Source organism: Stegodyphus dumicola, chromosome X2, assembly GCF_044657685.1.
Source record: "Stegodyphus dumicola isolate Sdum_Otavi_A_Nest chromosome X2, ASM4465768v1".
Classification (NCBI taxonomy): domain Eukaryota; kingdom Metazoa; phylum Arthropoda; class Arachnida; order Araneae; family Eresidae; genus Stegodyphus; species Stegodyphus dumicola.
The window spans coordinates 169279718-169296516 of NC_140781.1; the positions used below are offsets into that span (position 1 = coordinate 169279718).

The window sequence follows — 16799 nt, forward strand, 5'->3', positions numbered from 1 at the left end:
TACAATTTATGTAACAGTCAATAAAATTAACGTACGCCTCACTTTCCCTGCAGAAAGCCGCTCCCCCATATAAAAGAAGATGCGAAATTCAGAAAACCCCGTCGAAATGGGATTCCTGTCGGAGAAGAAATTTTATGGACGTTACTCATCTGGTGAAGAAGGCTTCAGCCGGTATACTTTCTCCAAGAAGGCTGGAGGAAACCAGGGATCTCTTTTAAGTCCTGGGGGAAACAGAGATGCAGTTTTGTCTGACCACAAAAAATACTATTCAAAACACATACCTTTCTTTTATCCTCCGTACCACATCTTGTTATTATTAATTTAAGCTTCCTTCATTTGTCAAAGTACCTCGTTTAATTTCCGTGATATTTTAATGAATAAATTCTATATTTATGATTAATTCAATTTAATTTAATTAATTAATATTTTTATTTATAGCTTTATATTTTATTCAATTATTCATTATTTATTGTTTTAGTTGTTATTTTACTTATTTTATTTCTAGTTTACGGCTTTTACCATAGGGCTCCGGCACTCCGAATTTTATACTAAATTAAGCGCTGAATATTGGAGATTACGATTATAACTCCAATAATTTTGGTTGCGCTATACCTTTAGTAGCAACAAACAAATGTGCATTCTCATGGACGCGGCATATACCGATAGACACCGTGTCTTTTTTTCAATCGATAGTCGTAGACATAATAATACTGCCAATAACAAAAATGTTTTATATGAAATCAATATTCATGTTTTGGCATTAAAGATGCCAAAACATGAATTAAATAAATTAACATTTAAAAAAATCAGTTCTATAAAAATTACGAAATCTTATTTTTTATACGATCGCCCGATCTTTGTAGTTATATTTAGGAAAATTTGTGCTCATCATAAAAAATAAAACATAAAATGTTTGATTTTAATGCGACAAAAATCGACAGACATTTAAAAATTTCGGGCTATGAGGGGGGAGGGGTTTAATAAAATTTAGAAAACTTTAAGTTGGTTTACCCTTTAGTGCCATTTAGTAATTTTTTTTTTTTTTTTTTTTTTTTTTTTTTTTTTTTTTTTTTGTGTGTGTGTGTGTGTGTGTGTTTTACTTCAGTGTAACATTCTTTATTTCTTTTTTAGTTATGTACAAATGCAAGCATCTCACCTTCAGTTTGTGTATGAGCTCTGAATATGAAATCAAATATCTCGGTTAACTTTCGTCGTACGCGAATCAAATTTATTTATTTATTTGTTGTATAATTAGTATATACTTTTCCTAAATAGGATGTAGAGATTTATATTTATTTTAAATAACCAATTTTATTTAATATGTTATTCTTTCCTATAAGCCTTCATTCCCCTAATTGTCAATGCCAGAAGATTTAAATTTGGTAGCGAACCTGAAGGAATGAAAATTCTACCTTGAAGAAAGAGTTTAAAAAGTTGGAAAGTTGGATAGAGTTATGCTATTGCCGTCACGTCTGTTGCGTAAGCTTCTGCTCCCAGAGTTCTTGCTAGTTCGCGTGGCATAACTGCATTTACTTGCTGCCGCGAGTTTCGACGCGGGTTTAAAAAACATGAATTATCTGAGCCCTGTAGCGTAGTTCTACTTCTTCTGCATATCTTCGAATTTTTAGTTTAGTTCTGTGATTTCAGTTACCGCCCAAGGGAGGCGTAGCATGTTAGCGTCGAGTTGACGCATTGTAAATTTTAAACAGTTAATTAAGGGTACTTTTAACCTTTCTCCTGTGCAGTTACTACTCTTACAGTTCTTACTCAGAAGTTAGAAAAGTGGACTGTACAAGGAAAAGTATAAAAAGTTTGATCTCTTTTCATGACTGAATTGTTAAATTTAAAAATGCCCAAATATGAATACTTACGACATCTAAAATATTTTCATAACTGGAATTACGTATATGATTACGACGAAATGTTGAGAAAATAAAGGACGCGTAAGGATTTTTAGTGATATACTACTCGTATATACAGACATGGTGTTCCGTGATTATTTTAGAATCTTCAGCTCATGAATTCTTCCTTTCTCGGTAAGATACCGTTAAAAGGTTTTAATTAAAAAATCTAGGAATCCAGCATGCCATGAAAGCATTAAAATCTTATGAATCATGTAAAGTAGAATTTCATAAGCAAATTATGTGATATTTAGGTAAAAAATAAAACACAAAACAAACATTTACATACTATATTTAAAAGCATCAGAACAGATAATTAATTTACTTATTAATTTTTTATTTATGCAAGGCAAACAAATATGATAGATAATAACTATTTGATTTTTAGCTCAACTAAATCTAGTAAGCATGGACAAAGAGCCTGCAGAGAAATCATATTCAATACTTGTGTAATATTCTTTCCATCTTGTAATTAACAGCAAGTTTAATTTTGTTTCAAGTTGCTTAGTTATCTAATTATATTAGAAGCTTATTAACCATTTAAAAATGTAATAATTCATTTAGCAGAAATATTCTATGATATGAAATAATATGAATTCTATTAAATCAATAATGGAACAATATGAATTCCATTTTATCATATTCCATTAAAGTTTTATTCTCAAGAGCACTTTTCTTTTTGCTTTTCTTACAGTATGATTTATATTATTTATCCCCCTCCCAAATAATATTTTTGCATGTATACCAGAGACTCTGGAACACAAAACAGAAAACATTTTAAGAAACATACATATGTATACGTAAATCTATCTTCAGAAGTGGAATTAGGGAAATGCGCAGGTCACAATGGCGAGGGACACGCAAATCCTTAATTAATTTGAAAAACGTAAACATACTCAAGATATGGGGTTTCATACATTCAGAAGAGATGGCCCCTCACTTCATCAATCCACCATTGCCAATTCTTACTCTTGAAACACATATACGTATAAATTTTTATTGTATAATTAAATGAATAACCTTTAATCGCTTTCTCTGTCAATTTTTACCTAAAATGAGTAGTTCTAAATGCTTCCATTCTCAAACAAGGTGTTTCAAAACTAATGGAATAAACTGTAAGGATGTGACAAAACATATGGAAACACATTTTCAGCGCAGAATGCACGGTCGCACATTAAGTGGTTAGGCCTTTGAGGCCGATGTCCTTTCCCTCAAACACGTTGTTTTTCATTTCGCAAAGCCATAGGATGCTTTTAGACGCATGTGTAAAATCAGTGGATTTTTGTATGAACAGTCATCATTCTTTTTGCTTTTTATTCTAATTATAGATTGGCGCTCTGTTAAGTATTTTGCTTGTACACACTTCTAGAAAGCGGCACAGCTTTACTTCTAAATGATGACTTCTAAACTCAATGCTTCAAATTCATATTGCTCTAGAGTTTTCTCAGAGCAACCAAGAAATTTTCGTTTAAGAGTCTTTTTTTTCTCTACCTACTTCTTGTGTTATCCCGTGGAACGATACTTGCTTCCAGACTTCATTACGCTACGTTAGGGGTCTTCAACCTTTCACACGCTAGAGCCACATCAATAAATTCACAAAGATTCGCGGCCCACATGTCTGTCAAAAAATAGTGTAGTCAGAAAATTTATTAAAAAAAGGGGAGATTTGTTTTGGAATACTATAATTGATTCTAGGTGAAGAGATAGTGTTACAGATTTGTATATATATATGCATTGGTTCCCAAAAGGCAAATGGAAATCGAATAAAATGTTTTGCAACATTTTTTGATTATGAAAAAAAGCATAAAGATGATTGTACAGAACGATGTTACAAAAAGCATTTACGAGTACAATAAAAAAAGAGAAAAACTTCCATTACTGGCGGGAGATGGTAGTTACTTTAGCTTTAATGTTAAATTTGACATTGTTTTTCCTTGATTAAAGCTTCAATATCCGGTTTAATCTGTGTTGTTGCAATTCGTAAAGATTCCAACAAATGCGTCTGTCAGCCGTGTTCTTGTTTTGAATTTTAGGATTTTCATTTTACTAAAATGCTGCTCTCATATATAGGTACTGCCAAAGATAGAAGACATGAAGAGTGCATGTTTACGAATTCCTGGATACTTGTACTTCGAATAAAAATAAATTAATGTAGGATTTTCAAGAAACTTGCATTTTACTGCAGTCACAGTGTAAATCTATAAATTCTAATTGAAGTTCAGGTGGAACACTTCCAAATGTCTACTGAAAATGGCGAGGAGAACATTCTGATAAAAATTTCATTTTCGCGAAAATCGGAAAATCTACTTTTGAATTTCTCTTTCAAATTTGAAACGCATTCTACGTAATTATCTGAATTTGATGTTGTAGAGTTCTTCATACACTCCATCAATTTTGGAAAGTGAGTGGAATTCTTATTTAGCAACTGACTTTCCCACAGGATTAATTTTGTCTCAAACGCTTTCACAAAGTAATAAAGATTATGAACAAGTCGATCTTTTCGCAGTAATCGGTAGTTCAAATCACTGAGATTACCTGTAATATCGGCAAGAAATGCAAAGTCTCTACACCATTACTCATCACTGAACCCGTGAATAGATTTTCCTTTAAATTCCATGAATTGTTGAACTTCGCTCTTCAAAGAAAACAGGCGCTGAAGCATCTTTCCTCGGCTCAACCAACGTACTTCTGCGTAGCACACAACGACACTATATTCAGCTTCTAAACCACTCAAGAACTGTTGAAATTGCCTGCGATTAAGTGATTTAGACCGAATGAAATTAACCATTTTTACAACAACGCTCATCACAAAGTTTGAGAAGGACTTCTTGCACAAATTTTCCTGGTTCATGATGCAATAGAAAGTCATCATAGTATTATTTCCACTTGCCTTCACATCAGATTGGAATAATGTTGTTACTTCTATTTTCTCTCCAGTCATAGATTTAGCTCCATCCGTGGTTATAGCAGATATATTACTGAAGTCTAACTCACATTTATCTAAAGTTTGTGCCAGACTCGAATACAAATCTGCTCCTCGTGTTGTACATTTAAGTGCAACGACACTGGCTAATTCCTCTACAATTGTCTCTATCAACGCCACGAATAAAAATGGCTACTTGTGCAGTATCTGTTTCATCTGTTGATTCATCCATCGCTACATAATAAAACTCAACTTTTTTTCCTTTGGATTTTAATTTACTGAATATATCTGTTGCGAGATCCTCTATGCGCTTAGCTACTGTCACACCAGGCAAGCTAATATTCGATATGACTTGAGCCTGTGATGGACAAAGCCCGTCAACTGCACTCTGAATACATTTTTTTTTTGCAAATTCTCCATAAGCAAAGGGTTTTCCACGCTTAGTAATTTTTTCTGCTATCATATAACTAACACGAACACTATTTTCAGATTCTTTATTCGCTGTAGTGAAGAAAGTCTGCTGAAAATTTAATTTTGGTTTTAATTCACTCACCTTATCACTTCGAAAATGACCTTCCAATGCAGAATATTTCTCACTGTGCTTAGTATCATAATGCCTCTTAATGTTATATTCCTTCTCCACAGCTACACTGTCGTTGCAAATAAGGTAAACTGGCTAAAATTCGTCGTTTTCAGAAAATTTTATCTCAAATAATATCAGACATGTCAATAAAATGTTTTAAATATCAAGAAGATAAAAAAACGTTTTTTTACCACAAAAAGCTGACAAGGCAATTTTTCTTGAAATCAAAATTTCTTAAAATACTTCAATTTTTCTTCAAATTCAAATGTGGTGCCACAAAAATGCCTTCAGAGGGCCACTGGTTGAAGACCCCTACGCTACATGATCTACATCACGTTATTTTCACTGAACTGAACACACATGCGCTTTGCACGGCATTCGCTTCCGAAGCATCCGGTTTATGGTTCACGAATCGTCATTAGAGTTTTGGAATAGATCTGTACACAAAGGACGAGCAAGTGAAGGTCAAGGAAATATTTCGCTTTACGAAAAGAAACGTTCGTGGAAAAACGGAAGGAGCCTTTCAAAAGTTAATTGTTTAAAGTACGCCAAGATATTCTATGATGAAAAGCGCTCGTCACTGTGCTTCTGTGTATTCTCTCACACCTTAAAGTTTGTTCTATTAGTTTTGGAACACCCTGTATAATCTGTTTAAAAATGAATTAACACAATTTCTTGTTTTAACAATGAGTTTGAAGAGTCTCTCGGCAATAGTTAAATGACAGTTTTACAGCATATTAAGTAAGTGTATGTAAAATGCATAATGCATATATTTCCTTTTCACTAACTTACATTTCTTCCGTATAATTTGGATAAATGATCGAATTTCATAATAGCGAATTTTGGAAATAACAGCGATTCTGCGCAGCGGAATTTCTGAAAGCTTTGTGAAACAGTTCGCTATGTAACTTATAAATTATATAAATTAGGAAAAATGATCTCAAACGTAAGTATTCAAGATCCAGCAGTTTTGGCTTTTTAATATTTGCTTAAAATGTTTCAGTAATCATAAAGCACGTTTTCCCTGACCTTCCACTGAACAAAGATCGTCATGCCATAAAATCAAAATAAACAAGTATTCTAAAGAATACCTACATGATCGTTGATGTAATACAGAAAACATTTACCTAGTTAGAATAATGGCTTGTAAACTTCCCATGAGCAATAAGACAGTCAAACAACAAACCATACTGTTGGCAAAGCCCTCATCTTTTTCACTATAATACTATAAGAAGAAGATTTGATTAGTTTAGTTGTATTTAAATGCAAGAAAATTTCCACAACTACAGCGTTCTTAAAGAGAGCCAATAATAACATTTAAATGAATAAACAAGAACATCAGATTTAAAGAGCACGAGTTTTAGCAATATATTTTGTGTAGAAAAAACTATCAAAATACACTGGTGTGCAAAAATTAAGAACGAGGCAGAGAAATTAGTATAAAAACAACAAAATGAATCGGAAGACCAGTTATGAGGTAAACTTGAGCCAGGAAGTAGGGCATGCGGATATATTGCACATGACTTAGGGGAGGGGTGATGGAAGGTTATAAAGCACACGGGCGGTGTATGTTTGCTGAAAACTATTGCATGGTGTACACTAATTTCAACGATGTCGAGTTGCTTGCTACTACCGTATGATATGGCCAATAGACAATCCAGGAAACGTAATCTGGATGGTCCAAAGTCGCGTCACTGGAAAGCTGGAAGAAGGTCGAAGTGTGACAAGTGTGGCGAAGGAGTACGGAACCGCTTACAACATCGTATCACGAGCCTGGAGAGTATTTCAAATGGCAGTAACAGCTCTTCGAGAGTTCAGCAGTGATCGTTCACGAGCAACAATGACGGTGGACGACAAGTATATTGTTCTACTGACGAGAAGAGACAGGCAAGAGAAAGCAGGAAATATTGCAAGGCACACGCAAAAGACTACTGAACGTCAAATATCACGTTTTACCGTGGCCAGGAGGCTGCACGAACATGGTCCATTTGCAAGATGACCAGTATGGAGAAGGTGCCGGAGTTGTCGTCTGGGGTGGTCTTATGCTTGGCAGCAGCACTGAATCCTATATCTCTCAAGACGGTTTAGTCACTGGTGTCCGCTATTGTATTATACCGACGTTCTCTTACCTCACGTGTGTCTGTTTAGAGGTGCTACGGGTCCTCTTCATGGATGACAGCGCTACAATTCATCATATAGTAGCTGTCTCAGAGCTCTTGGAGAATAAAGTCAACGCATGGATCGACCTGTAAGGTTCTCGGACCTAAATTCCATAAAATATGCGTGGGACCTTCACGGAAGTCGCCTGGCAGCTCGTAAACAGCTGCCAGAAATGCTTCCGCAACTGAACGCTACAAGTGGAATGGAAAGCGATGCCTCAACAGCTCTTTGGCAACCTTCTCCTCAGCGTGGACAGAAGTTGCAATTCCTGTATCGCAGTCAGAGATCATATCCCTTTCTAAAGACTGATTTTTATTGCAAGGTGCCTGTCACATGGGCATTTCTCTTTTCTCTCCAGTTGTGCTCGAAACTACTTTTTCAATAAAGGGTTTTCCTTTTGATTCCTTATTCGGATGGCTTTGCTCACTTGTTCCATACATCTAGGGGGTCTTGTGGCATGATTTGAGCCGAAGTAGAACACTTCTGCAGGACGTTGCATTTGAAAAACCGTCTCTTTCCTAAATTTTACACATCAGTATACAAACATGGAATGATGATATTAGAAAAACTGCAGATCATAAGAAGTAATAACATAATGCTTAATAAAAATGATATTATTTTTAAAGTTATTTATCTGTTACATAAAATACAACTAGTTATTTACTTAAGCTGTGACTGAAGTTTAGTTATTTCTAAATAGTTTAACACATAAAACGGCTTCATGATAATATAAAACTCATGCACTTAACCCTGATCTTAACATAAACAGAATTCTTTAAATAAAGAATATTTATTTTATAATTTCACCAAATGTCATTCCTTGGTGGCAGGCAATTATGTCGTGTCCCACTAAAAAAACACCTTTAAAATAAATAAAAAAATAATAATTTAGATTAATGGAATGGTGTCGAGGAGAATGAAAAGTGTCAGTTAAGAACATTATAAATTTCTTGAATATACACACTGAATACAATATCTGAAACGTTATCTTCAGTTTTATTTCCTGTAACTTGAATTTCGCTAGTTCTTATTTTCTCTGCTACTCGTTAGGCCTCAAATCATCGAAAAATAATTGAAGAAATTAAATGTGCAGTTGATTCAGTAATATCTTAGTTGGAATATCAGTTCGTGTCTGCTTTGTTGGGTTTGGTTGGTTTTTGTTTGAAGGGAAAAGTTCGTCATGTTATTTTGCATTAGCTTGTGAGGGTTTGTCTGTGTTAGTAAGACGAAAACAATCATTACTTGGACGAGTCCGTTTTTTTTAAAATTTAAGAGAGCATGTTTTTTTGAACGCACTGAAGAAGGCAAAAGTTACGTGAATATTAAAAAAAATTCAGAACCCAGCGCTAAAAAAGCTAGGGGGTTAGATTAAGCAAGGAAATATGGTAATCATAGACTAACACAAGGACTGAAAAAATTACAATTATTTGTTACATAAAATAAATAACTTTCAAATACACAGCTGCTGCAAACTATGTGTATTAACATTTATCTGTTTCTTTACTTAAAATTCTTCAGTAAAGTATCATAAAATGTAAGTAAAATAGCAGTTAAAAGCAGGGATGTATTTTCATAATATTTATGTGATAATAAATGACAGGTAGAACAATAAATCACCTGTCGTTCTTTCAAATGGTCCTTGAAACACAAAGTTAAAACATTAATATGAGTTGATTTCTCTTGGTCTACGCTTCGTGCTTCTATTGCTTGAGCAAGGTACTTGTTCACTCGACTAGTTGGTTGATGGTATACAGTAGAATGCCTTAAAATGAATTTTTATTGTTAATACATATACAATATTTCTACTCTATATTTTACTTTACAGCCTGCACAAAAATAACCTTAAGCAACAGAATAGTAAAGCATTACTTTTCAAAATAGTTGATATAAATGAAAGAGCTTCTTCCACTAAAAAATTTTCAATTTTAAAATTATGTAAATATAACAGATATTTGAATTTTAAAAGGATTCAATTTTAAAATTATGCAAATATAACAGATGCTTGAATACATTTTAGCATAAAGCATATATTTTCTTAATCGGAATTTAATATTTCATACAAATTATATACTAACCTTTTTTTAAAAGGCTTTCTAAGTTTATCAGCTAACGAAGACTGTAACAAAATGAAATAAAAATTATGAAGCATACAGTACCAGCAAAATCACTTTAAGCTAATCTAATAGCGCTTAAAAAAAAAAAAAAAAAAGGAATATAATTACCATCTTGGTTCCAGGTTTCTCTGCTGCAGAACCACTGGCCACGGCCATATTTGAGAACGGAACATCCATGCTATACTTTATAGAATGTAGCAACTGAACCACAACATTTGAGACATTTTTAAAAGAAAGCTTTCGACGGCTACCTACAGGGCGCATCTGCAAATTGCTAAACATCAAGGGCTGTATTAAAAAATGAAAAAGTATAAAATATATTTAAAAATAAAATAAGGTTTGGCCTATATATTTGAAACAAAGAACACTATCTAAATTTGTAATTAAGAAATCAAGCATGAAAACGTGAAACATTCAATCAATCAGAACACAAAAGACACATTTTCTAAAATATCATTTAACATGCATAATATAATGACTATTACATACTGATACTTCTTTGCGTAATTATGTCTAATATTCAAATAAAAATTAAAAAATAATGGAAGAGATTGAAGATTAATCTATTTCGTTCGAAATTATCTAGGAACCTTTCAGAAAGGTTTTAAAAAAAGGAGAAAACGGAAATACATCCGCCTAAATAGTAATTTCTTGAAAGCTGTGATTTCAATGATGTGCATTTGTCTATTTCTTTGCAGAAATTCTAATGAGTCACAGACTGCATAAGAATTTAAGTCAGGAATAAATGCAAAAGTTGCACATTAATTTAAACATTAGTAATATGGGATTACAAACCTGCCACGCACTAGCGTCAATTCAATATACGCAATGCGTTCTAAGGGAACAAAGACAGCAACCTCTTACAGAAGATCTATCTGACTGACTGAATAGTATTACATATGTACACATCGTTTAGGATTTAGGATTTAGGATTTAGGAACATAAATATGTCTTTAGACATAAATCGACAAAAATAGACTAAATTAAAACAGCGATGCCAGATTATTGTCCAACAAAAAAAGAGGGCGGAGACATCTTTCGTGGATACAAATTTAAAATTACAAATTTCTGTGGATACAAATGACCAAAGGAAATTTGCGACTCAGTCTTAATTGCAAATTAAATTTTGGGCGGATATTAATATGAGAAATCCATTTTCGAAACGTTCTTTTACAATAGTAGGTCACACATAAACAGATAAACAAAAATGTACATCTGAATCTATCAACACTATGTATGTTTTCTGAAATGTGCGTCTAAAAGATGAACCACAATTAACGTCTTTCTAACCCCTTCCATAAAAAGTATTTGAGTAAGTAATTCTGAATTTCATGTTAAATAACTTGATAAGTCAATTGTTAAAATTTTGCTCTATATACAAGCATTTCTTTGCTGAACTCATCAATTTAGAAATTAAGTAAAATTTCGAATGGGGGCAAATTCAAATATACAATAACAGTGTTACCAAATACTCTCTGCATTAAAAATGTGTAGCTAAAGTAAAAAATTTATGAGAAAATACCTTATATTCATTAAACTAATGATCTAAATTTTGTGATGCTCTTGTAAAGTATAAAATTTATTCAGAATTCTAATCTGACTTTAAATGACTTATTCTGATACATTGTTGGTAAGGAAAGTACTGTTATAACTTGGAAGATAAATTTAAAAATTCTAATGCTAGTCCAAAATTTGCTGGGCAATGTGAATAATTAATGCGGTAATGGCGAAAACAAGTGGAAAGGGATGTGACAGTAACAAGCACAGGTACAAGTAGTGGGACTAGAATTTCACCATTGGCCGTACAAGTATATTCCCACAACATTAATTGAGCAGGTCCGTGCCCGTTTTGATGGAGAAGATCCTGAGAGACAATCCAAGGGTTTCTCACTTTTCTTCTACTACTACCAAATCACTTGAGAGGGCTTTCGACTCATCAGTATTTTAAATACCCTCATGCCGCACAGACACTGTACACTTACAAACATCCATGCCCTCTCCAGGATTCGAATTGATTCCATACCAATGCAGCATCACTAATCACTATACGGGCTAGGACGGCCCGACGATGAGAAAACGTAACGCAACTTGTCATTATGGGAAAAAAATGGAAATAGTATATGAATTTCAAAAATCAAATCAAAATTTAAATTCAAAAGCGAATGCAATTATTACACGAATCGAGAAATGATTAAAGAAATGATGATTTAACAAATTTTATCATTGATAATGGTTGTAGAGCTATGTTAAAGAGAGACGGTAGCCTGCCTTTTAATTGCAGGCTATTGTCTATGATTAATAATATCAGTTTAGAGAAATGCAGAAACAACTGCGAAAAGAAGTTCGACGGATGGGGAAAACTTAATGGAATGCCATGCCGAATAAAGTGAAAAATGATTTTCCCAGCAGAGCCTTTTAAGATTTTAGACGAAATTCCAAGTAGCTGTATAGGATGAAATAAAATAAGGACAAGATCTAATGTTAGACTTAGTTAGCTGTCATGAAAAAAGTGTATGAAACCATGAATTATATCGTCCACTTCCAATAAAATAATCAAATGAATCAACTACGGAAAAACTTTTAGGAAACTTGATCACAGTTTCGGATTCTAAAGGACAGATGTCTCTCTAGCAGATAAGTAGCAAATCAAACAATTATCACAACACTCGTAATTTTGACTCAAAATAAATTTAAATGTGTAGTACTTTCAAGCTAGTATGGAGGAAGCGCTAGAACGACGCAAAGAGAATTCAAACGTTGAAGGATAGTAAGATACACTTGAAACAACTTGATTTGCTGAATATAGCAAATGATAATATCGAAAATAACGATGAAACAGCGATGCCAGATTATTGTCCAATAAGAAAAAGAGGGCGGAGACATCTTTCGTGGATACAAATTTCAAATTACAAATTTCTGTGGATACAAATGACCAAAGGAAATTTGCGACTCAGTCTTAATTGCAAATTAAATTTTAGGCGGATATTAATATGAGAAATCCACTTTCGAAACGTTCTTTTACAATAGTAGGTCACACATAAACAAACTTGTAATGAAGAAACAATCTGCAGTCCAGAAGATAGGATTAATTAACAAGTACTGTTTATTAAGTTAACAAGTATTATTTACATTACAGTGCACCGGTGGCCAAGGGATAAACTTGCTGAACACTGGTAGTTCTAGCCGGATTTAAATTCCGGAAAAGGGTTGGTTGCAGTTTTCCAAAGAAAGTCCTTCATGAAGGCCTCTTTTCACTTGTGTAGATAACAACGAGTGCTTTGCCGCAATCTAAATAACCAAATCTAATTCAATCCTTCATGATCCATAATATTTCAGAAACTTCGTATTCAGCTAAAACCTAAATGGCTTAGGGAAATTGCCAACAGGAACCATTTCAGAAAATTATGGGAAATCATACCTCTTAACTCTAACGATACTATGCACGGGAACCAAAGCCAAGTTTAAAGAGATATATTGTCGTATTCCTAAATGTATACTTTATCTACAGCGCACAAGTAATGAAGAAATGAATGATGACCAATGGAATATGATTGATGTGAGCTTACAACTAATGAAGAAAGCTGCAATTCACAGACTGTAGAAGAAGTAAAAGAAGCTCTTCCAGTTATCTAAGTAAATGAGTAAGTTGCAAGATTATTCTGAACAGTAATGAATTCATTAAAGATTTGGATTACAACCATGTTTACCAGGCTTTGAAACCTACATGGCTTTGCAACCATGTCTACCAGGGAGTACGCGTTTGATTACACTGTTGCCACGTAAGACAAATGTGCTATAAGGAGTTGAGTACTTGCCAGAAATAAAGCAAAAGTGACAACTAGATGTGCATCATAAGGTGCAGAAGATGAAAGCATTAAGAAGCAGATTTGGCAGGACTGAAACCTAACTTCAACTGCGTAATTTAATCCAGCAGATAAAAACACTCCACGATTAGAGAATACAAGACTAAAATCTAGTATAAAGTGAGAAGATTAAGTAAAACAGGCTTGATTTGTTTGATTATGGCAAACCAAACGTAAACAAACGTGACTATCTGCTCAGGAAAGGGATACCTTTGCGGAGGACTTTCTAAGGGACACTGGCTCGTATTGATAAATTATATACATGGGAGAAACTGCGAACTTGTCCCCCACAAACATTCATAACCACATGCAGCCAGCTCGTTCACCATGATTTGAAGCCTGTTCGAACTACCAGTGTTCAGCGACTTTAACGCTTGGCCACAGGTGAACAAAATTTATTTTCTGTTTTTTTAATCAAATAAATAATTTTTTTAAATTAAAATCAATATTTTCTTCATCCCCATATACATATCTGTTTTCTCCTTTCATTGGCAGCTATCATTCCGACACGTAAAGGCACTTAATATAATTTTGTTGGAAATCGGATAAAAAAAGGCTAAATACATGCATATAAAATACGTATCGATATTTTAGTTTATGGGAGAGAGTTTGAATGTTGAATGAAAATTGTCTTCAGTTTTTTAACTCTAGTAGTTCTGAACTATTTTAAGTACATCCTTTTGTATACAGTGAAAAATGAACAGCTCACTTTTACTCATTAATGTAACCAGTGGTTACATGTGCATTATTGATTCAGCGTGAATTTCTAACCATATAGAAGAGGATAAAAGGAAATACGAATGAAGTGTTTAAAATTTCTTCACGAGTACGTGGGCAAAAATATATTCGACAGTTCCTTATATTACTATTTTCTACGTCCCACGAAACGAAGTTTTAAATACCAATTTTATGCACCTGAATTACTTCCCCTTCGGTGGTATTTATTATATAAATATATTATTTGCTGAAAAAAATGAATAAAATTAAGTCTTCACTGAAGACATCAAGAGACAGCTTCTTTTACTTAAAAAAATATAAATAAAAAATTAAAAACATACAAAATTGCCCTATCTGCTTCAAGAAACTCGTTTACTCTAGTAATCTGGCAAAGCCAAGATCGTTGGTAAGTATTGTTTTTAAAATTAGTTACTCCAGACAGTCTTAGCATAAACGTACGCTTATGTGCCGACTTTTGCAGCAAAATGAAAGTCTGTCATTGCTCTTCAGGTACTTGAGAAGAGAAGGTGTGAAAAGGCATCGGGGCTAAAAAATCTTCGATTATAGGGTAAAAAAGGGGGGGAAGAAGATAGAGAAAGAAAATCAAATGAATTTTAAAAAGTACATCTTTACTTGTTACTTCACTGGGAAATGAATGAATCAGTGACGGATTTTATTATTTTAAAATCATGCCATATGGTGAAAAACAGAATTCTAACTGGTTGTTTTAATCGAAGGTTCAAAATTCAGTGTGGTGTTTTTATAATGTATTATTTTTTTAAGCATAGGCACAAACCACTTCAGCTTATAGATGGTTTCAATAACTGTAGAAAACACGCATTGGCAATTTAAGAGCTTTCCATTTCTCACATTAATTCTTTTATTGCTTAGCAAGAATTATTGCAATGACGTAGTTTATATTATACTACTGATAAAATGAATAAAAATTATGAATATAAACTCTGATATTCCGAAGAGCTGTAGAAGAAATTTTATTTTCACCTAATAATTATCTTACTTTGGATGAGACTTATGAAAAAAATTGGCAAAATAAATAATGAATTATTCAAAGCTTGATCGAATTGTTAAGAAAACTGTGAGTCATTTTGCACTAGTAGATTATGTAAACAGAATTAGAAACAGGAAGGAAAGAAATCAGTATCTTTGTCAGAGACCACCAGAAGTATTATATATTATAGTTTAGTTAAGAAAGTACTTAATAAAATTTAAGCTGGCATAAACTTTTCCACCTATTACTTGAAATAATCGATACAATTGTTAGGAACTGGTAAACATTTATTTGGGGAAACAGTATCTGAGCTTGGTTTAGATATTATAAACTACGATAACAGAGGTATACACAGAGGTACGATATACACAGAGGTACGATATACAAAGGTATACAGATCTATAACAATTAATTTAAATCTTTTTACCATTTATGGGTCTTGTATATCACATTATTTTCGTTTGTTAATATATGAAGTTATAACGTTGCGCGCCTCCAACTTGCACGCAACCAAGAGGTGACTGTGAAAACTTGTATAAAAGATAGAGCCTTGTGAAGGGTTTAAGTCCCTTTTTATTCAACGTAATAAATTACAATTGCGTGCTCTTGACGCTCACAGACTGTGCCAACTTGGCAGTCAAATAAAAATAATAACCTGAAAAGAAAGTAAAGACAAGATTCTAACTACGAGGCTCTCTAAAATAACTAACTCACCGCGTTTTACAATACCGCTGCTAATTCAGCAGACTTGAAGCTCACTGGAACGATTAACACTACTTCCCGCCAAGCACATAGGCCGAAACGCGGGGTCCTTCAAATTCTCGCTAACTACCTCCGCGCTCGCTAAGTAAGAATATCACACCGAACTCGTTTCCTTCTATTTAAATCAGAATACTTCCGCTGATAATTTGAATCCTTGCGCGTTCTACTAAAATTTACATATTCTGGCATTGGCAGTTCCAGGGGAAAGTAAGGCTTGACAGGAAAGATAGTTTAAACTTAAAATAAATGTTAGTTAAAATAAATATAAACCCTACACAGTAATAAATAATTACTTTTTTAACTACCGCAGTGCTTATTCAGCTCGCTGTATCGACAAAAAGACGGGAAATTATAGAAAAGTATTCAAGTATTATGTGTAAACCAAAGTGCGATCATTATCTCATTGGGAAGCCAAAATAAATTCAGTGTTTGACTGCATGTAAACAATTAAAAGTGGGGAAGGGAAGGCCTAGTACTTTCGAAGATTTTATTTGTCATAGCTAATGATTACAGCAGTGGTATATTAAACACAGATTACATTAGATTAATATGATTTACTGTCTAGAATAATTAACACTACAATTTTTGAAAACAATACTTGACGTAGTTCTCTACTTAACAAATAAATTAAAAATGGAATACTATATTAATGAACACATTCTGACAAATTATTAGATTTAGTGAAGAATATAGCATACGGATGAATATTTCACAAAACCTTTCCGATAAAAGAATAAGGAAGAAAATGAGACTCTTCTCTGAATTCG

At 33.3% G+C, this 16799-nt stretch overlaps 1 protein-coding gene across 1 annotated transcript in view; it reads right to left on the minus strand.

Moving 5' to 3' along the window:
- Positions 1–16799, minus strand: part of LOC118191600 (adenylate cyclase type 1-like) — a 347305-nt gene that overhangs the window by 50992 nt on the left and 279514 nt on the right. Inside the window, exons 8-11 of the mRNA XM_035362423.2 lie at positions 9790–9969; positions 9643–9683; positions 9185–9329; positions 6535–6632 (exon numbers count right to left, since the gene is read on the minus strand). Of these exons, the coding sequence (XP_035218314.1) occupies positions 6535–6632; positions 9185–9329; positions 9643–9683; positions 9790–9969 (464 nt within the window). The remainder of the gene's footprint in view (positions 1–6534; positions 6633–9184; positions 9330–9642; positions 9684–9789; positions 9970–16799) is intronic.